The sequence below is a fragment of the Octopus bimaculoides genome, chromosome 22 (genome assembly GCF_046866305.1).
Source record: "Octopus bimaculoides isolate indiv1 chromosome 22, ASM4686630v1, whole genome shotgun sequence".
NCBI lineage: Eukaryota > Metazoa > Mollusca > Cephalopoda > Octopoda > Octopodidae > Octopus > Octopus bimaculoides.
This window is the reverse complement of record NC_142949.1, coordinates 38,178,367-38,200,729: the sequence shown is the minus strand read 5'-3', so window position 1 is coordinate 38,200,729 and position 22,363 is coordinate 38,178,367. Positions and strand designations below refer to the sequence as shown.

The 22,363-nt window shown below is 40.2% G+C and overlaps 2 protein-coding genes across 5 annotated transcripts in view; one reads left to right on the top strand and one right to left on the bottom strand.

The window, feature by feature from the left end:
- LOC106879019 (uncharacterized) overlaps positions 1-3,357 on the bottom strand; it is a 13,730-nt gene extending 10,373 nt beyond the window's left edge. For both annotated transcript variants that reach the window (XM_089339642.1, XM_089339644.1), the window contains exon 1: positions 3,160-3,357. The gene's annotated coding sequence lies outside the window, so the exon portion shown is untranslated. The remainder of the gene's footprint in view (positions 1-3,159) is intronic.
- Positions 3,358-9,325: 5,968 nt separating this feature from the next.
- LOC106879018 (uncharacterized) lies at positions 9,326-20,206 on the top strand. Of its 3 annotated transcripts, none has more exons than XM_089339640.1 (10): positions 9,326-9,390; positions 10,780-11,051; positions 11,473-11,634; positions 12,089-12,823; positions 13,779-13,961; positions 14,317-14,511; positions 15,045-15,160; positions 15,668-15,884; positions 16,705-16,980; positions 17,777-20,206. In XM_089339640.1, the coding sequence occupies exons 2-10, from the start codon at positions 10,790-10,792 to the stop codon at positions 18,532-18,534; spliced, it is 2,904 nt and encodes a 967-aa protein (XP_089195766.1). In that variant the 5' UTR covers positions 9,326-9,390; positions 10,780-10,789; the 3' UTR covers positions 18,535-20,206. The 3 variants fall into 3 exon arrangements, with proteins under 3 accessions (XP_089195766.1, XP_052831792.1, XP_089195765.1); XM_052975832.2 differs by having other exon boundaries at positions 9,341-9,672; XM_089339639.1 differs by lacking the exon at positions 9,326-9,390 and having other exon boundaries at positions 10,593-11,051.
- The last annotated feature ends 2,157 nt before the right edge of the window (positions 20,207-22,363 follow it).

Genomic DNA, 22,363 nt, shown 5'->3' with positions numbered 1-22,363 from the left:
ACCAGTGTTCCAAGTTTCAAAGTGTTTCGTTAATGAAAAATGTGGGCCCCGTTTTAAAAAAGATCCCAGAATTAAGCATAATGGTTATTTAGGAGTAATTCCATACTCTCGAGCTGGAGCCTCATCACCGGATGCAATTGAATGTTTTATCCGAGATAAATACACGCATGCGTACACACAATCACAGACACACTCACACTCGCTCCCCGCTCTCTCTCTCTCTCTTATTAGGAAATCTAAGTTTAGTCTCAACTGTAATCACATACATTCCTCGTTTATGTTACCTGGATTTGTATTTTGGCGAAATGCCAAAGGCATATTCTCATTTAGTCAAGGTATCACTGAAGATAATGGTATTTCCTTACGTTGGCACCAAGCCAGATATTGTGAGAGAAGGAAGCAGTGGGAACTGGAGTGCAGTTAATGATGTTGTTGTTGTTGTTGTTGTTGTTCAGTAACCAGGACGGTGAAATGGCAGAGTCGTTAGAGCATCAGATGAAATACCTTGCGGTATTTATTTAATTCTGAGTTCAAATTTCGTCAAGGTAAAAATTTGTCGTTCGTCCTTAAAGGGTTGATAAATAAATTGCTAGTCTGGGTGTCTGACTTGGCCAGAATACTGGCGAACGGGAGATGCCTTGTAAACTGTGTTCTAGTTCCTTGAGTTCTGTGTTCGAATTCAACCGTGACCTACATACAGGACAGGATTTATATATGGACCAATATGAGCTATGGCTCAGAAACCTGCAAGCTAGTGGAGAGGGAGAAGGGGAGGGGCCTTTAACTTAGAGAAGCCTAAAGCTTGGAATTAAAAATTCAAAAGTATATTTACAGCAATCAAATAATTTGTAATTTTGTTTTTTACTTGCTTATATTTTTTTAAATCCAACAGAGTTCTTTTCAAATTATGGAGCGCCCTCTCTGGATTTATTGGACCCTTTCAGATTTAAAAAGTCGTTAAATTTAACTGAGTCCCTCTGAATTTGCTGAAGCCCTTTAAAATTTTGGGACCTCTTCAAACTGTTTTGGCCCCCTAGATTTATTATCTTAAGTTTTGAATTAGCAAAATCGTTGGCGGGGGTGAAAGGTCCAAAACTTATTGGCCCAGGGGCCCCAAAAGCATATTTGCCCGGGGACCCATCTAAGTTTCAATCTGACCCTCCTACCTGTATCTGTATGTGTAGATATTAGATACATATGTTTCTGGTGATACATATCACCACCAAGCAGCGTTTAGATATAAACAGTTGAAATATGTCATAAACATATATTTAGTAACCTAAATTTCATATACATACATACATACATACTTTTCTACTCTAGGCACCAGGCCCGAATTTTTTGAGGAGGGGGGGGGCAGTCGATTAGATCGACCCAAGAACGCAACTGGTACTTAATTTACCGACCCCGAAAGGATGAAAGGCAAAGTCGATCTCAGCGGAATTTGAACGCAGAACGTAGCGACGAGCGAAATACCGCTAAGCATTTTGCCCGGCGCGCCCACGTTCCTGCTAGCTCACCGTGTAGGGTCTCTGTCCTTAATTTATGCGTGTTAATGTACACAGACATATACAAGCATATGTCTGTGTACAACTTGCAAGAAATAGCAGTAAAATCACCCCCATCCCTCTGCAAACCACACCTTACCATCTTGGAAACAAAAGGAAGGGCACACGTTCAATAATATAATTCTTTTGGATAAGTGTTTTCCAACGTTTCAAGGATGGCGACATACCTTTTAGATATGAAAACAAAGAAGGACACATTAAAATTTTTATTTAATTTTCTAAAAAATCTTTTATTTAGGAGGGAAGGAATTAAAGTGCGTGACATAGTGGTTAGAGAGTCGTGCTCACTATCGTGAGATCGTGGTTTCGAATCGCGGACCGAGTGAAGCGTTGTGGTCTGAAGCAAACCGCTTCATTTCACGTTGCTTCGGTCGACACAGCTGTAAAGGAATAACTCCGCGGCCGACTGGCACCTCGTTCAGGCTATGTTGTGATCTCGATCACTTACACGCTATGGAGCCGCTACAACCACTACCGCGACTACCATCAGCAACCCCGCCATCAACACCACCATCACCGTCAAGACGACCACTTGCAGCACCGCCACCACCAGCAACAACAACAACAACAACTGTAACTTCGTTGATCCGTTAGCTAGAAACAGCAGCTGAATTTCCCTCAAATCACACCTTACATTTCATATAAAGAAGAGACACGTTTTGACAATGAGGTCCTTTATATATGTGAGAGAAAAAAATGGGTTGGTCACGGCTGAAAAACGAGTATAATGCTGGCTCGTTTCAGAACTGACCTTGGGTTAAACAACAACAACAACAACAACAACAACAACATCGCTTTCGTTAATTTATAAAGCATCCGTAAATGTGGGCGGGTGCGTGGTCTGCATGGGTATGTGTGAGTGTGTGCATATATATGCATTTGTGCGTGCGTGTGTGTCCATGTATATGTTTGTGAGTGCATGTGCAGATGTGTGTGCGTGTGCGTGTGTGTGTGCATAATGTACACATACATGTTTGTGTACGTAGTGTGCATATATGTTTGTGAGTGTGCGTGTGTGTATGTGTACGTATGTGTGTGTGTTTGCGTGCAAATATATAAATATGAGCGTTGTGTGCCTATGTGTATGTTTGTTTGTGTGTATGTGTGTGTATGTGTGCGTGAGTGTATAAATATGAGTGTTGTGCGCCCGTGTGTGTGTGTGTGTGTTTGGGCGTTGCCAAGAATTCCGCTCAGGCAGTGTGGAATTCCCCAAATATAAAGATATGATGGCACCATTAACCGTTCTATTCGCAGAAAAAAACGCTAAATAAAAATATTAATAAGAATATGTTAGATCTGTAATTATACTAGCGCAGAGCAGCAGTGAGATTCGTCAGAGAATTATGTATGTGTGTGTGTGTGTATGTATGTATGTATGTATGTATATGTATGTATGTATGTTTGTATGTATGTTTGTATGTATGAGTGTATGTGTGTGCATGTATGTATGTTTGTATGTATGCATGTATGTATGTTTGCATGTTTGTATGTTTGTATGTATGTGCGTGCGTGTGTGTGTGTGTGTGTGTGTGCATTTATATTGGTTCGACGGAACTTTGCATATAACATAGAAACTATATTCTGAACTTACCTGAAAAGCTGAAGTTTTCTAAAGTTATTATTATTTTTTTTTGTTTGGTCTTGTATTTTAACTTTCCGTCTTTCCTTCTTTCTTTCTCTCTCTCTCTCTTTCTCTCCACTAAAAGACTTTGTCCATGGTGTTTCGGTGAAAAACAGGGAACAGTGAAAAAAAAACGAGAGAAACGCGAAGACAATTACTTCGCGAAGTGGTTAAAAAAATAACACAAACCTAGCAATAGATAAATAAACAAATATATAATTAAATAAATAACTAAAACAAAAATTTATCTCGTCGAATCTCGTCGTTGATGTCGGGGAGTGCTCTCTGTGTGTGTGTGTGTATGTGTGTGTGTGTGTGTGTGTGTGTGTGTAAGTATATATATATATATATATATATATATATATATATATATATGTGTGTGTGTGTGTGTGTGTGTGTGTGTGTGTGTGTGTGTGTGTAAGTCGGCTGATTACATTTCAGTAAGAGAACAATAAGCAAGTAGTGTTGCTGAAAATGTCCTTCTCTGTTTGCCTCCTCCTTTTACCACCTCCACCCCCAGCTCCTCTCTCTCTCTTTCTTTCTTTCTCCCCCCCCCCTATTTTCAGTTTCGATCTTAATTACACGCACGTTCACGCACACGTACACATTAATGTGTATGCGTGTGTGTGTAAGACACAAAGAAACAACGAGAAGCAAACAAAAAAAGAGAGAGAGAGAGAGAGAGAGAGAGAGAAGGAGGAGTAAAGAGAGAGCTGGCGAGAGCCACAGTGCGACGGAAGGAGAACTACAGATAGAGACAGACAGAGAGAGAGAGAGAGAGAGAGAGAGAGAGAATGGAGTGGGTGAGCAAGTTAAAGAGAGACAGAAAAAGTGAGCGGAGAGTGAGAGACAGTCAGACAAAGGGAGAGAGAAAGAAAGAGAGAGAGAAAGAAAGAGAGAGAGAAAGAAAGAGAGAGAGAAAAACCGACCGTCACAGAGAGTGAGCTGCTCACACACACACACACACATGCACACACACTTGTAAGCCCACAGGCACACACCTGTGATAACTCACTCAGACACCTGTAAGCACAAACACACACACAGTGTCGACCGCAGCCAGAAAAGGGCCACAAAACCAATTGTCGTTAAGTCTATCCCTGATACGCCCCAGTTGTCTGCTCCACAGAGGCATCGTTTCATTTGTGAGGGCGCATGGCCCAGTGGTTAAGGCGTTGCATTCACGATCACAAGATGGTGATTTCGATTACCAGAGCAGGCAGTGCACTGTGTTCTTGGGCAAAACACTTCATTTCATGTTGCTCCAGTTCCTCAAGCTTTTAAATGAATTCCGGCCATAACCGGCAATTTGACCATCCAAGGAGTGTGTGTTGTAATCTCAGTCACGTATAAGCCATGGAAACCAGGTCCAACTCCAACCTTATGCATCCAAGGGATCATTAGAGACCTGAATCTAAGTCCTAAGCCAAGAATCATCTCGGCTCCAGAGGGTGCCTGGGTGGATTGGTTTAGCTTGTGTCACCCTCACCCGGGTACTCTGAGGAGCAGTGAAGAAGGAAACTGTTTCAAACGGGGCCGAACGAATGGTGCGAAATGTGAATGCATTCACATCCGATTCGTCTCTCCTATCATCGCTCGTGTTGAATCCAACCCCACCATGCCGCACACTGATCAATACACCGAATCCTCCCTCCCCAGAACCTTATCCCCCAGGAATTTCTTTCCGTAGTTGTTGACTTAAATTACAGAAGGGTTCATTAGATAATGGGAGTCTCTGATACATTACTTGTTATGCGCTCATAAATTAGTTTGATAGCTGAGCTCTGATTGGCTGTGTGCAAATGAGTTCATAACTGGGGTCCGGAACTCTCGTGGGAAATTGCCAGCGTTGTGTTAAAAGCCAACTCCATCGCAGGCATTGCTGCCAGGACGCAAAGTGCTGGAACATCTCGATTGAGCCTCTAATAGTTCTACAAATATACAGCCCTGGATTATCTTCCTTTTTGTTATTTTATCGACCTTGATTTGATGAAAGGCAAAGTTGATCTCGGCGTGGTTTGAGCTCAGAACGCAAAGAACCGAGGCGGACGGTGTAGGCATCATTCCCAACCCTCTAACAGTTCCGCTGATTCACCATCCTGGGTTTGGTCTTCTTTTAATCGACATACACACACAAAAATGTTTAGCTGACGTTGCAGAGATTTGAACCCAGAGTTGAAACAAACGAGGCAAAGTATTCTCTCCAACGCTCTAACCACTCGACCAATTCGCCGCCTCGAATAAAGCTCGACTACGCAACACGAAACTCGTAGAAGAGGATAGGTATTTCAACATTATTAATATTTCCTTAATATTATCCTCATCGTCGCTGCTCTACCGCTGCCGTCATCGTCCTACTTATCTCTGATCACCAGCTGTGGCTTTCGGTGGTGTTGTTGTTGTTGTTTATTTTTACTTCACTCATGTTGGTTGATCTCTTTATTTATGTTGTTATATACACGAACACGCGTCTACAAACGATGACAATAACAAATAAATAAATAAATTGCAGGCACACTTGCACACACACACACACACACCAATTAAATACAAACATCTGCAGAAAACACATGCAGCATTCATGAATCCTCTCACACTTATCTATGTATCTATACAGTAATCCCTAGCCATATCGCGGTTCACCTATCGCGCACTCCATACATCGCGGATTTTTCTGGCTAATATATGTAATTTATATCGCGGGTGTCAGTGGCCTATAGGTATTTATACTTTTTTAGATTTTAATTATTTCTGTGGGAAGCAAGTGAAATATAAATGAATATATATATATATATATATATATATATATATATATATATATATATATATATATATATATACATATATACACAGAGAGGTATAGGTATGTGTGTATTGATAGAGAGATAGATTAGATAGATTAAACTAAATAGATCGATAGATTAGACATTAAATTGACAAATTGTTTAGACAGACAGACAAATATGAACTTTAATACTTCTTATAAGATGACAATGGGAAAACACTATGGAAATTTTGCACAAAAGCAAATCAGGAGATAGGAAACCCGTCATAAACATGACAAAAAATGAAAAAAAGGACAATGCCGGGCTAATTAAAGATACAGTAACAAATAGTTGAAAAGCTAAGGAATTTTAGTGAATTAAAACATGATATGAAAGTAGTTAAGGAATGTGTAAAATATGTTAACAAAAAGGCTGAGAGCTGGCAGAAACGTTAACACGTCGAGCAAGATGCTTAGCGGTACTTCGTCTGTCTTTATGCTCTGAGTTCAAATTTCGCCGAGGTCGATTTTGCCTTTCATGCTTCCAGGATCTATTAAATAAGTACCAGTTGCGTACTGAGGTCGATCTAACCGACTGGGCCCCTCCCCGAAAAATTTCGGGCCTTGTGCCTAGAGTAAGAGCGCAGCAAGGAACTCACGCACCCGGTTCCGGAGCCGTGTTGAGGACGTGGACGAAACTGAGGGCGGCTACTTTGTATAAACTGCTATTTCTCAGCCATAACCTGGTTGATATTTTCTGATTTTACTAAAATACCTTTTATTTTTGCATGGCATATCGTGTTTTCTTTACCTTTGATGCAAACTGCAGAATTTAGCCTGAACACCCCAAGTGTCGGCGCAAAAATGGCTGCGTGATTTAGAAGTTTGCTTCGTAACCACATGGCTTCGGGTTCAGCTCCACTGCGCAGCACCTTGAGCAAGTGTCTTTTATAATAGCCACAGGACGATCAATGCTTTGTGAGTGAATGAGGTGGACGGAAACTGTGTAGAAGGCCGTCGCACGCGCGCACTTGTGTACCAGTGTGTGTGTGTGTGTGTCTCACCGTAGCCATCTAACTACTCGTGTTGGATTTCTTACGTCCCCGTAACTTAACAGTTCGACAACAGAGACCGATAGGACAAGTACTGGGGCCGTTCGTCCGGTTAAAACCGTTGAAGCTGGTGTAACAGCCATTCCTCCCTCCACCTCCACTCCGCCAGTATAACTGCAACCAAATAACTGAAACGAATAAAAGATTTAAAAACACAACAAAAAGGAGACATTTGTCTCGTTAGAAGTTTTATATTGTTGTCCATGAGAGGAAGTAGCTTTGTCAATGTGTTCCTTTGATATGAGGACTGTTCGTTGATATTGATGATGATGATGATGACGACGACGACGACGACGACGACAATGGTGGCGTCGGCGGTGGTGGTGGTGGTGGTGGTGGAGTGCCATTGATTTTCGGCAACTGTGACCTTCCTTCTTGCACATATTTAACATAGCAACACTTAGAATGCAATCACTTCTCGTGTGTGTTATTATGAGCGTGTGTGTGTGTGAGAGAGAGAGAGAGAGAGAGAGAGAGAGAGAGAGAGATTGCTATGTGTGTAAGTGCTGTACTTTAATCATAGCTTTAATTGCAATTTAATTACGCCCATGTGTGTGTGTGTGTGTGTGTGTGTCATTGTGAGTAAATTCATAGAATTTTTGCGGAATACTCCCAATTTTACTTTGAACCACGTGATGGGCTTTCAAACAATAGCTGAGGTCACAAGCAGTACTTTTGAGAACTCGAATATCTTATCGGCGTTTTATTAGTCTATTGCTCGTGTCACCTTGTTCCGATTCAATAGGCACCTAATGTTCTCTCACTCCTTTTACAGGTTTCGTTGTTTTGATTTGATTTTGCTGTAACCCAGTGTGAGATTAAGGCTCTAGATACCGTGGACGGTTGTCATCTTTGAATCGCATTATGGGCGATTATGATTAGTGAAGAGGTGACACGAGACGAATCGATTTGTAAGTTTTAACACAAGGCCATGCGAGAGTTATTCCTTGCTGAGGGCGCGGAGGCAAAGTGCATGAGACTGATGGCGCGGAGGTAAAGCGCATGGGACTGATGGTGCATGATGGAAGTCCTGTAACAAAAAGGGCTTCTTCATGCCTTGGAAAATAATTTATTTGTTATATTAATAGGAAAAGTGTTCATACAATACAATTAGTGGAAACACTCGGATGAAACAGCGTAATATGACACACGCAGAAAGTCTTTATTAGAATTTTTACATATCAAATTCGAGGGTTTGCTTAAAAGTTCCTGGCTTTCAGTAAAGAAAACAGAGGAGGATCAGTTAATTATGATTTTATTCAATATGTTCCCTTCTCAGATCCGCACACTTATTTCTGCGGTCCTTCAGTTTTTCTAAGTCCTGTCGAAAACCTTGGAAGTTTGGGCCTCTGACAAGGCCTTTCGCAACACCCTTAAAGCCAGGAACTTTTCAGCACCCTCTCGTGGTGTATCTTCTTCGATCATTCCTGGTTGAATATGCAACTGTGAAAATAGCTACTTGGAGGGTATACGCCAAACACGATTCGAGGCATTGTGAACTTTTGGCGCTCAATTTGGCTGCACTTGTAGGTGTCATCCACGGAAGATTCTATGTGGCAAAACGCGGGCAGATGACCGGCGCTTACTGGGAATTCAAGGGGTCGGTTGCAGGCCTCGATCACTATCAGGGGAGGTGGTTCAGAGATTTCCCGACCCTGTCGGGCTGGGGAAGACGGGCCTGCAGCTTTGCTTAGCTTACAAAATAAATATCTTAGGCATAAAAAATGAGAAAAGATGAGATATTAACATGTTATAAACTTGAAACCTACAAGAATAAAACTTGCTATGTGTATGAATGTAAGTATGATATGAGAATTTTAATGTGTGTGTATGTATGTATGTATGTATTATGTGTGTGTGTGTGTATGTATATATATACATATATATATATATATATATATATATATATATATATATATATAGATAGATAGATAGATAGATAGATAGATATATTTATACATAATCATTTCTAGCCCACTCTCTCTATATGTACATTGCATGCAAATCACACAGACATATGTGTGTGTATGTATATACACCCCACGTTCGCAAGCGCGCATTTTTTTTTTTCCATATTTTTTTACTACATGTTGTTGTACACCTATTACACTATTTTTCCTTTGTTTTTTGTCTTGCTCGAGTCAGACCCTTTAGTTTGACCTAGTTCTGTTCTATCAAGGCCAAGCAAATATGACAAATCGTGACAAAAGTACGCAAATGCAAAAATCCGTATGGAATGTATATGTACAGTGAACTAGTTTGGCCTTACACCGTCGGTAATTCTAACGGTGTTGACTGTCTTTGACGTAATTAAGCATGATAGAGGTAAGCTGCGGTAACAAAGGACAATGTTTCGATTCCAGGCTACACGACAACGTCACTAGTTTCCCCACCACTACCTCCGATCTTACTGTGGTTATGATTATTGTTATTTCTAGTTTATTATTTAATGATGATATATTCAATTACTTTTTAAAGATGTTTAATTAGTTATTCATGTTGTTGGTGTTTTTGTCCTGTTCCCCGATCGAGCAGACTTACGGATCAAACGCATTCAAGCTGTCATCAACTCGTCTTCTTTTCTGTTTTTATTTTTTTTATTTAAGCGTATGTATATCTTGGACATTTTCCTATTTGTAATTTTCTTTATTTGATTTTAGACATTAATTTTGCACGTTCTCGGATAAAGTAAAGAGAATGATCGCGTAAAAGTTCCCTCTAATTAATAACGGAGCAGAACTATGAGAAAATCCGTTCCAGCCATGCCACCCTAGTCTTTTTTTAGCTGCAGTATATTCGGGACCTAATTATTCGATGAGTTCTTCCCCCTTGGTTTTATGACTATAATATACAACAAAAGGGATTTGACTGTTATCTCTAGTATGTAAAACGACGACAGAGACTTTTCTGTTTGGTCTTTTGCGTGATGGTGCTGTTAGTACAGTCTTATGGTTAAAGACATTCCACCTGTGACCGATCCATTTATTTAGCAGTGTAGTTGTGGTTGAGGTAGTGGGGGCCGCGTATATAGGAGTCCACTTTCACTTTGTCAATCTGAAAATAGTTTCGTTTCGTTTGATAACCGGTCGTTTGGAGCTAAACAAAACAAAACACGCACTCACACATTCTATTTCCACACACGCACATACATTCTATATTCATTCTCACACACGAATTAACAGTTCATTTTCTATTCATGAAACTGCTACAGCTATTGTCATTTCCTTCGACGAAGATAGCAGAGTCACTGGTGCGTCGGACAAAATGCTTAGCGGTATTTTTTTCCAGCTCTTTACACGCGGAGCTCAAATCCCGCCGAGGTTTGCTCTTCAGTATTTCGGGATTGATAAAATAAGGCACTAGTTAAGCACTGAGGTCAATTCAGCTGACCAACCCTGCTCGTCTACGAAATTGCTTATTTCATTCGGTGGCTCCGACCTGGGAACAATAATTAGTATTAATTATACTTTCTTTTATCTAATTAGAAGAGGCTCTGAAGAAAAAACAAACAAACAAAAAACGGGCAAACGAACACCCCCCCCCCCATCTAACCAAATATAGGCGCCTATATCAGGCAACATGGAGATATGCCTGTTAAGCAAATTTCTTCTCCAAATCCCAGCAGAGATGTCCGATGTCTGTATGATTATCAAACTCAATGACTATGGATTTATTCCTTCCTCTCTTTTCTTTCCTGTGTTTTTGTTTTCCCAGTGAAACAGCAATGATGAGTTCCTCAGCAATGGCAGAAAGTTTCACCCTGCCCGTCAACGTTGACCAGCTGACCTGTGTTGTGGACTCAATGGTCGAGGTTTCATCTGATGCTGGTTCTGCTGCACCTCCTTTACCAAATGTGAACCATCTGGCTTCCAGCCCGGCTCTGTCGACCGTTGCAGACGTCATGGCTTGCGGCAACACTGCTGCTGATAACCAAACTGTCACAGACACTTGTCTACCTCATATTCTACAGACACAGGCTTCTGGCTGTAAGTTGGTGTTGTCGTTGAATCATCTATGTCACCACCACCACCACCACAGCACTATATACTATACACTATACTACAACTGCTACTACCATATTAACACCATGATACAACCACACACCACTACTACAGCTGCTGCTACAGGCTCAGCCTCCATGACCACCACAATCACCACCACCACCACCACTATTACCACTACAATGCCACATGCAAATACCACCCCACCACCACTGAGACACCCACAAACACCACCACACATGCACACACTACTACTGCACCCATACCACCACCATTACCATCACACTATACACTATTGCTACATCACCACAAAACTACCACTACCTCCACCTCCCTACCACAAAAGCTTTTATAGTTGCTCTGTCACCAACTAGCGTCTGACCGTTGACCATTCTTCTACTTGCAGTGTTATCCAGCACAAACAATGTTCCGTCTCTTCACATCCCTGTGTCCCTAACAGGACACTCCATCTCCATGTTGCCACTGATGCTCTCCCTAAACCTACCTCATCGACCCCTTATCTCTGCCATCGACAAAGGTTCAATCAGCAGGGCTTCCATCCATACAGGTGACTACTTGCCTTTTGTTTTTTTGCTCCATTTTATTAGTCTAGGCCAGCAGTTCTCAGCTGGGGTCCATATGACCGTTAGGGATCAATATGGCCCTTAGGGGTCAATATAATCCTGAGGGAGTCCATATGGCCCCAGAGGGTCAACATGAGATTTTGTTAAAATTTATCTGTAATAAATTGCTTACATTTCTACTATACAGAATATTTTAATTTTTTCAATACAATTAATTATAATTATGATTATAAAGATAATTATAAAAAATAATTTTTAAAATAATTATGATCATAAAAATAATTATAGTTATAAAAATAATTTTTAATTATAATTATAAAAATTGCGTTTTATGAGAAGCATAAATATAAACAAACATGCACACACACACACACACACACATCTTTATAGATAAGCTTTATATTCTGTTATATAAATGTGCATTGTCTATATTTTCAGCTCCTACACCAATCCCGTTTCCATCAGTAATGGCGCCTGGCATCCAGAGGGAAGCTGGGAGTTGTTCCACTGTTCAAGACTTAAACATGCTCAATTGCATTCAGGCAGAGTCCTGTGACAACCATCAGCATCATAACAACAACAACAACACCACCACCACCACCATAGAAACTCTGGAATCTTACCCATCACCCGCCACTGGTCCCCAACCAATGGAAGAAGCCAGCTGTGACCCAAACCATGTTAACAGACTCATCACCACAAACATGCACAGCACTCTGCAGAATCCAGTGCTCGTCACTTCCAACCTGTCCAATCTCTCCGACCTTCGTCTCGGGATGGGAATCACCTCACAGAACGATAACTTCCCCACTCATTCCCCTTCCATGCCTGATGTACAGTTGCCTCCGCTTTTGCAGGCTGCTAACCAATTTAGTCAAAAACATGTAGAACACCAGAAATCCGGTGCTGCCATGAGTGCAGCACCTTGCATCATGCAACATAATGGTTCAGCCCTTGAACTAACAAATGGTTCCGCTGCAGAAATTGCAGCGTCCATATCCGGTGCCAACCTTCAATCAATCTTAGATGCTTCACTTCATCAGCAACACCAACAACTCCAGGAACACTGTAATGATGAAGTAGCCAATTCTTTGAATTCTATTGGAATGGTTACCAACAAGTCATGTGACGGAAATGCTGCAGCTTCTCTTTTAGACATCAACAACATGTCAGGTATTCGAAACTTGTCTTCTACAGTTTTTGTTCTATTTTCGTTTTTGTTGTTTTTTTTCTTTAAAGTCTGGGATTTATTCTATCAATCTTATTTGCTAAACTGCTGAGTCATGGGGAAGCAAACAAGGGGGGACTGGTGGTCAGATACACAGACACACACATGCACACAGATATACACACAAACACACACACATACGTACATACACACACTGAAATACACAGTCATTCACACAAAGATACACACGCACACTCACAAACACACACACACAGACAGACATAAAGACATCCCCGACACACACACACACATAGACATACACACACACACACACACACACATATGATGTGCTTCCACACAGTTTCTGTCTACCAAATCCATTCCAAGGCTTTGGTCAGTCCAACCAAAATTCTCAGCCAAAGAAAGCTAGGTTGACTTTCTAGACCCAGACGACAATGGTGGGGCAAAATTCCATTTGAAATGCAGTAGGATTTGTGATGACAATGACCAATGTCTGAATGTTTACTCCACATGTTACGTTATATATTTTGACCTTTCACTTCATTGTATTTTGACCTTTCACTTCATTGTATTTTGACCTTTCTCTCCATTGTATTTTGACCTCCATTGTGAGGTGAGGAGTTGGCAGAACTGTTTGTATGATGGTTGAAATGCTTAGTGGTATTGCATCTGTCTTCGTGTTCTGAGTTCAAATCCCACTGAGGTTGCTTTTGCCTTTCAGCCTTTCGGGGTTGATAAAATAAGTACCAGTTGGTTACTGGGGTCAATATAATTGACTTAGCCCTACCCCCACCGAAATTGCTGGCCTTGTGCCAAAACTTGAAATTGACGAATGGATGGAGTTTGCTTCCCACCACCACCAACCACCACCACCGCCATAAACCCCTACTTCATTCCTGCAGTCCTTTCTAACAGATCAATATCATTTCTCCATTCCAGTGATCGACATGATTCTCAAAGTGCATCAAAGTGGTGCAGCAGCAGCAACTACCACAACAACAACTGATGCTGCTAAAGATGAGACCAGGAGTGCAATGGTGATGTCTGGTACCAGCTGTCAACTGGGGGAGGACATGGCTACATTTAGTACTAAACCTTACAACCAAATGTCTTTTGACAACTGTAAGCAAACTTTTTAGGTTAAACCTTAATATTTTTCCTTGTTCTTGTTTATTTAGCCCAAGGCCTGTCTTGATTGAGAAGTCTTAAAATGATCAAAGGCATTCCAGCCAAGCTGTTATTTCTAGCATGTTAAGTGACAATGTAGAAGCCCTCTTCTTGGCTGGTGTATTTTGTTGGTTTATGGCTGGCTTATATGATGTTGGGGATAATTTTGGTGATGCTAATGAGTATGATGGTTATGATGATGATGATGATGAAGATGAGGATAAAAATGACGATGATGATGATGATTATGATGTGTCACTGGTTTTAAGTATTACTTAAAGTAGCCCGTTTCTGTTCCTCTCTTTTCCAGTTTGCCTAGAATGCAACTACAACAGCAACACCAGTAGCAATGGCAGCAGCAGCAGCAGCAAGGCTCCATGTCAGATCCACAACACAAATTACTGTGATATTCCCGATAACCCTATCCCTTCTCGAGCTCGTCTCTCAACACCTTCGCTTCTTTACCTGAAAACTACCTCAGCTCATGGTTACACAGACACTCTGGGTTAGTTGTTTCCCATTTGCTCACTCCCTCCTCCCCATCAGCTCTTCTTTAAGTTAATCTGTTACTCTGTTAATCTGTTAATCTGTTACATTGTGTACCATTAGCAGAGTGGACTCTCTTGCAAGAAATCAGGCCAAATCTCCGCTTTGAGAATAATTTCCTACCTCCCCCCCATCTTGGTTGGCCAGAGAAAAAATGATAGGCTCTGCCTTCCCACCTGACAGAAAAATACTGTATGTATCCTGAGAGTGAGTGTCTTGGAGTCGAGGGACAACCAGCGATCACTGATTAATCTCCCAAAAATCAGGGTTTTAATAATTGCTCATACCTGAATTCTCAGAACCGTATTCTGTGAAAGATTTCTCTTTGACAAAAGTTTAGAATTCAAATATAGGCAGTAATTTTAACCAATGGGACACTAATAATTATGCCTATTCGGCCAACATGACCATTACGTCATATTACCGCCATTTACGACTTGCTTGCTACATTATTATTATTATTATTATTATTATTGTTCTGTTCTTTTGTAGGAGTGTGGGCAAAAGAAACCGTTCCTTGCCGAAGCCGGTTTGGTCCATTCGTTGCCAAAGTGAAGGGGAAATGTCCAGTGGATTCACAAAAGACATCAGATTTCCCCATTTGGATGGTAAGTATATTGTATCTCTGGATCTAGCATTCTCCATCACATCCTGCAACACTCCACAACCTATTGAGGTACATTTTTACATCTTCATTTAAGGCAGCAAGCTGGCGGAATTATCGGAGTGCCGGACAAAATGTTTAATGGCATTTCGTCTGTCGTCACATTCTCCCGTCTTAATTACATATTTCATATTTTAACATTGTATGAGTTAATTCCCTTGGATTATTGTGTTGGATAGAGTTCACTCCCTTAATGCGTTCGCTCTGTCTTTCTCTCCCCCTCTCTCTCTCTGGGCTGATTGGCACTCTGGAGATGATGTTATCGTCTTGTCCCCTTTCCTGAAATTGCTGGCCTTGTGCCAATATATGAAACCCATATTTTATACTTTCTCTCTTTCAGATGTTCTTAGTCAATCATTTTAAACTAACTCCAATTAGTTCTTAATTATCAGTCTACATGGAACCATGCCTCATTAACCATTCTCCAACCTCTTTCATTCTTTTATTGCAGATCTTCTCCAAAGATGGACAAACTGCTGATGTCCTTGATGTCAACGATGAGAATGAGTGCAACTGGATGATGTTTGTGAAACCAGCTCGGTCATCAGAGGAGCAGAACTTGGTAGCGTACCAACAACAACATAGTATTTACTTCATGACATGCTGTGATGTTCAACCACACCAAGAACTCTTGGTTTGGTACTCCAACGATTATGCGAGTGCGTTGGGTAAGGCTGACGGTTTTATTATGTTTTGCTCCAGGTTGTCCTTTGTAGGCTTGTTTCTTCTTTCACTACAAACACATGCATTCAACCCTTAACCCTTTTTATTATTATTATTATTATTATTACCTTTGCTCAGCTTCTAACGCTGGAAGATGTACTACGGTGTCAGCTGTTCACTACCAGTGAACTAAGGTAACACCTCTTATTTTTCGAGCACCTTCCGGAGTATTCGAGCGGTCCCAAGCAGTGCTGTTGTCTGCAAGTGTTCCACCCTTATTGCAGCCCCTATTTGTTCCACGTATTTCTCAAAATTTTTACTCACTGTTCCCAGGGCTCCGACAATTATTGGTACTACTGCTACCTTTTTCATCGACCACAACTGCTTCACTTCCCAAGCTAACCTGTCATATCTCTCGAATTTTCTTTCTTCCTTATCGCATACCTTGTTGTCAGCTGGACATGCTATATCTATGATCCAGCATAGTTTGTTTTCTTTCTCAATGCCCGGCTTCCTATTCTCTATCGCTTGGTCGCACTGAATCATAAAATCCCATCGGATCTTTGCATTTCTATTTCCGACGATGCCTTCAGGTTTGTGGTCGTACCAACTTTTTGCTCTGTCAAGTCCATACTTGTTGCAAAGTGTCCAATGGCTATATTGCCTGGCTATATTGTCATGAAAAGACATCCACATATCTGATTGCATATCCGATTTGGACCACCAAGAGCTGCATATAATTTCTGACCTTTGTGGATCTTAAAATGTCTTTTATATATATTGATTGATTGATATGTATAATGTTGTTGTTGCTATTACCCACAGGTGTGCCATTGAAGGCCAACATTACCTTGAACTGTTGCGTATGCAGAAAACCATTTGCCAGTCACAAACTCCTGGCGCAGCATGTCAGGTCAATGCATCCCGATGCCAGTGTTCGCCGATGGCACTGCCAATTTTGTAATAGAGGTTTTACGTCAATGACCAAGTTAAAGACTCATCTATTGACCCACATCGGTGCCAAGCCCCACTCTTGTTCCCAGTGTGGGAAGCGATTCACAGACCAAAGCAACCTCCGTACGCACCAGTCCATTCACACAGGTAAGTACCACATGGCATGATTGAATGAATTCCTTTGCTGCATTTTCATTTCATTGACTTAGTCAACCAGGCATGGCTGTGTGGTAAGAAGTTTGACATTGTAAAATAATATTGTTACATGGTGGCATTTTAAAATGTCAACATTTTACTCTATTAACATTATGCTATGTTGAGATTTTAACAAATTGACTGTCTAATATGTTGACAATTTAGAATTTTGACATGAGCTATGTTGACATGTCAATTTTAGTAAATGTGCATCTTATAGAAAATAAAATAAATTCAAATCTGGAATAACTGCGAAAACAGCCTAGAAAATTAGGTAAATACCTTGAGAAGATGGGAAAAAGTTACCAGCAGGCATCTACAGAAAATTGAACACTGTACCTCTCTCAGAGAAGTACAGGGTTCAATTTTCTAGACTGTTAGATTTTCTAGGCTGTTCTCACAGCCCTCCTGTGTTCAAAATTGTCTTTATTTTCTGTAAAATACCTATCCACTTAGATGTTTCTAAGACTTTTTATTAAAAAATGGCATTGTAATATATTGAATTTAATAAGTGGTTGGCGTTAGGAAGGGCATCCAGCTGTAGAAACTCTGCCAAATTAGACTGGAGCCTGGTGTTGCCATCCGGTTTCACCAGTCCTCAGTCAAATCGTCTAACCCATGCTAGCATGGAAAGCGGACGTTAAACGATGATGATGATGATGATGATATTTTAATATATTCACAAAACACTTTTATTTAATTATTTAATTTGATGTAATTATATTGTTTTATCTTTTGCTCCATTCAGGTGAGAGAAAATTTCCGTGCAGCGTCTGTAAGAAACAGTTTCGTCAGAAAGCTCACCTGACGTCCCACATGTTTACTCACACAGGTGAGAAGAAGCTGCAATGCCAGTTCTGTGAGAAGATGTTCTCTCGTTCTTCTGACCTCAAACAGCATGAATACCAACACACACGCGAGAAACTCTACAGCTGTTCGCACTGTGACAAGAGTTTCTACAAAATGCAGAACTTCAAGAAGCATCTGAAGATTCATTCTGGTGAACGGAACTTTACTTGTGTGAGGTGTCACAAGTCATTCTATACAAAGTACCACTTGAAACGGCACAGTGGCACGTGTAAGGGGAGCCGAAGTACTGCTGCTCTTGGTGTTGCTGCTGCTGGTGGTGGTGGTGGTGAGAATGATAGTGGTGTTGGTGTTGGAGGTGGGAAAGTAGCAGTGCTGCAGCAGTCTGAAAACTGTGGCCACCTCCATCTAGACACGTCTAACAACATTGATGACGGTCGAGGTGGTAATGATGAAGAAGAAGAGGATGGAAATGAGGATGAGGACGAGGATGATGATGTCATGGATAGAAATGATGAGGAAGAGGTAGAGGAGGAGGAGGAGGATGTTGAAGATGACGATGATGATAATGATGATGATGATGATGATAACGGTGGCGATGAAGATGATGATGAGGAAGAGGAAGAGGAGGACGAAGATGACGATGATGATGATGATGAGGGTGATGATTGTGAAGCACAACAAAGGACTAGGGTCTGAAGCAAAACATCTTCAACATTATTGAGGGTAATTGTTATTATCATTAACATCATCATCATCATCATCATCATCATCATTATTACTATTATCATTATTATTATTAAAGATGACAAGCTTGTAGAATTCTTAGCAAGCCAGGCAAAATGCTTAGCGGCATTTCATCTGTCGTCACATTCAGAGTTCAAATTTCACTGTTTCCGGAAGTGAATTATTCAAACCCCAAAGAATCCCTCTCAACACATGGCCATGATGCTCCCTCACTACTTCTGCTCGTGATCAGAGATGCACATCGTCAGCCACCAAGGGACATGCTCAACTGGTTAAGGTCAAACAACTGACAAGCAAATCTCTGGTATTGAGCAGAATATTTGCTGTAGCCCATTTTTTATACCAAGACAAAACAATGTTCATGATAACACTTCCAAACAGTTAAAATCAGAAGCCACTGCCTGGTACTTATCATTATTATTATTATTGTTATTATTATTGTTATTATTATTATTATTATTGTGATGATGGATGAAATGATAAAGCATTGAACTTAATAATGTCCTATATTATTTAGTTATGGTCCTTCACATTCTGTTTCAAATCCTGCTGAGGTTAACTTTGCCTTCCATTGTTCCAGGTTGATAAAATAAATACCAGTCATGTATTGGGGTCAATTTAAATTGACTGCATTCCATGCCCTTATGTCTATGTTATAAATCATTGCTATTATTATCATCACCGTCACTGTCACACACATTGCTGAAGACTGGGTCTTCGGATGAATAACTTGTGCACATTCCTGTCCATTAATTTTCTCAAGGCCATTAATTTCTTCAAAGCCATTAATTACCTCAGACCTGTACAACTTATTTTAACCATGTAAATGCTGGAAGAATGATCCAAATGATCCAACCCATTTTAACATTGAGACATTGAGCCGTTTTTAACATGTGAACATTTGCAGACCTATACAACTGATTTTTAACATGTGAACATTTGCAGATCTATACAACCCCTTTCAACATGCAAATATTTGCAGACCTATACAACCCATTTTAACATGTGAACATTTGTAAGCCTATACAACTGATTTTTAACATGCGGACGTTTGCAGACCTATACAACCCATTTTAGCACGTGAATATTTGCAGACCTATACAACCCATTTTTAACATGTAAAAACTGGAAGAACTATTAAATCCATTTTAACATCTAAACATTGACAAAACCACAGAACCCATTTTAAAATGTTAACATTTGCAGCTTTATACAACCTATTTTAATTAGTCAATAGATGGGCCTCTACGGGTCAAAAGCTAGTTGCTAGAAATAGCAACAGAGTCTGCAACAAAATCCAATGTGAAAAGTAGTTTTAGATACAAAAAAAAAAAAATATGCAGATGGTCATGGTTAGATTGTCATTGACTATAAATCTATCTAATCAGGCCAGACATGGGGCTAAACACCTACATTATTTGAATGCGTAATCTTTGATGGACTTCATGAAATTTACATTGAAAATGTAAACATTGGAAGCTCTATACAACCCAATTTAACGTGAAGATTTGCAGATCTATACAACCCTACCTGGTATATTTAAAATTAATGTAAACTATGTTAAAAAGATGTGGAAATATGAAATTAAAAATTCTGTGATAAATAAAAAAATATAGGAAGTGAATTTTTGCTTTGGTCTTCTCAATAAAACTGGTGAAGATGTGTTGTATTGTGTTTAGGATTAATGTGATTGATGTGGATAAGCATGTGTGTGTATATGTGGATGATGGCCTTCCCATCGAAGACAACGTATGAGCGTTCGGCTGTTTTGCCAAACAACCTGCACAAATGGTTTGTTTATAGCGATCAAATGTTCGTGCCGCACATTAGCTCACTCTCGTTCCATCAAATCGGTGTTGTCTGAACGGGTGTCACAGTGTGCCGCACGTCAGGTGTATAATGTGTGTATACGTGTGTGAGAGTCTATAGGAGTGTGTTTGCGTGGATATGTGTGTACGTGTGTGCATGCGTATGTCATTATGTACGCGTATGTGAGAGTATGTATGTGCACCTGTGAGTGTGTGTAATTGCGCATATGCATGTATGATTGTAGCTTTGAGCGCGTGCGTGCATATGCGTGTGTGTATGTGACTACGTATGCATGTGCATGTGTGTCCCAGGATGTTCCCACCATTTCCTTCATGACCATCACTTCCCTCACCACCTTCATCATCATCATCACCATCGACATCATCTTCATCCCCGTCATCATCATCGTCAACGTCATCGTTGTTATCGCCATATCCGTACAAATAACACATTCTGGCGCGCCACTTCCCTCCTCACTTCATCTCACGCTGCCCCGCGATCATTTCAGAGGTATTGTTAGGCATATATAAAACTAGATTACGTTATGTAACGTAAACCTTCCTTTTCAAAGACGACAGATATTTGGCTGCTATTTCAAGCAGATCTGGCTACAGCATAGGCGCTCCTTTGGTGACTCAAATTTTTGTCCGTCTCTTTTAGAGAAGTGCATTAACAATATATCAATAATTTACTGGTTATACGCAACCTAATATGCACGTCACATGTACACCAATACATTTATTTATATATGTATATATATATGTATACATATGTGTGTGTGTATATATATATATGTAAATGCATATATGTGTGTGTTGACCTTAAGCGTTGTCAAAAGAAATCATTGCAAGGTTATATCGATCCCACGTCCAAATATATACATAAATATGTGCGTGCGCTCGATGTAGCAGGTGCTATCAATTTGTTCGCTTATCTATCCATCTACCTACCTACCTACCTACCTACCTACCTACTTATCACTCCACCTCCACAACTCCCTAAAGGCCTAACTGATCTTCTCCATTAAATCATCTATCTATCTATCTATCTATCTAAGGAATGAGTCCTGGGGTCGATTTGTTCGACGAAAGGCAGTGCTCCAGCATGACCACAGCCAAATGCGTGAAACAAATAAAAGATTAAAAGAATATATATATATATATATATATATATATATATATATATATATATATATATATATATAAATATATATATATATATATATATAGATATATATATATATATATATATATATATATATATATATATATAATACAAAGAATATATATACATGTATACACACATATATGTACATACTTACATCTACATGTGTATATACATGCATATCAGGGTACAGGACGTTAGAACAATAAACTACAGACAACGGAACGAACATATAGGAAAACGGAAAGCCACTTGGAATATCCCTTCATCAGCTGTCTCTATTCTATCTAGACGTTTCGAAGATAAGACAGAACGTACTCTAGAATAGTCTCTTCCTGAGTAGTGGATATATATATATATATGCGTACTCACATATATACGACGAGCTTCTTTCGACCTCTGTTTACAGAATCCACTCACAAGGCTTTGGTTGGCCTGGGGTTATAGTAAAATACATTTGTTCAAGGTGCTGCACAGTAGGGCTGAAACCGAAACCACATGGTCGGGTTGCGCAAAGTTCTCAGCCACAAAATCATGCCTGCAACGTTTGGACCGTACATATCCTGTTCATTATTCGTTTACAGTTCGCTCTACGAAATATTTCTTTTTATTCTAACCCCTCATCACTTCCAAGTCACTAACAATCTTTTAATTCGCCTTCTGTCCGAATTCATCCTTCCAGTCTTCGTTTTTTGTATTTTCGAGCAATATTTCTGTCTATTACTCATTTCAAATTTTGGCCCAAAGCCAGCAAATTCGAGAGAGAGGTTAGTTGATTACATCGACCCTCAGTACTTGAATGGCACTT

What these genes read in the sequence shown, in the direction of transcription:
- LOC106879018 (XM_089339639.1), top strand. Translation starts at nt 10,724, where the DNA reads ATGACTATGGATTTATTCCTTCCTCTCTTTTCTTTCCTGTGTTTTTGT. An exon ending in CCAAATGTCTTTTGACAACT is followed by an intron (nt 13,962 to 14,316) that starts GTAAGCAAACTT and finishes TCTCTTTTCCAG; the next exon opens with TTTGCCTAGAATGCAACTAC. An exon ending in CGATTATGCGAGTGCGTTGG is followed by an intron (nt 15,885 to 16,704) that starts GTAAGGCTGACG and finishes TATTACCCACAG; the next exon opens with GTGTGCCATTGAAGGCCAAC.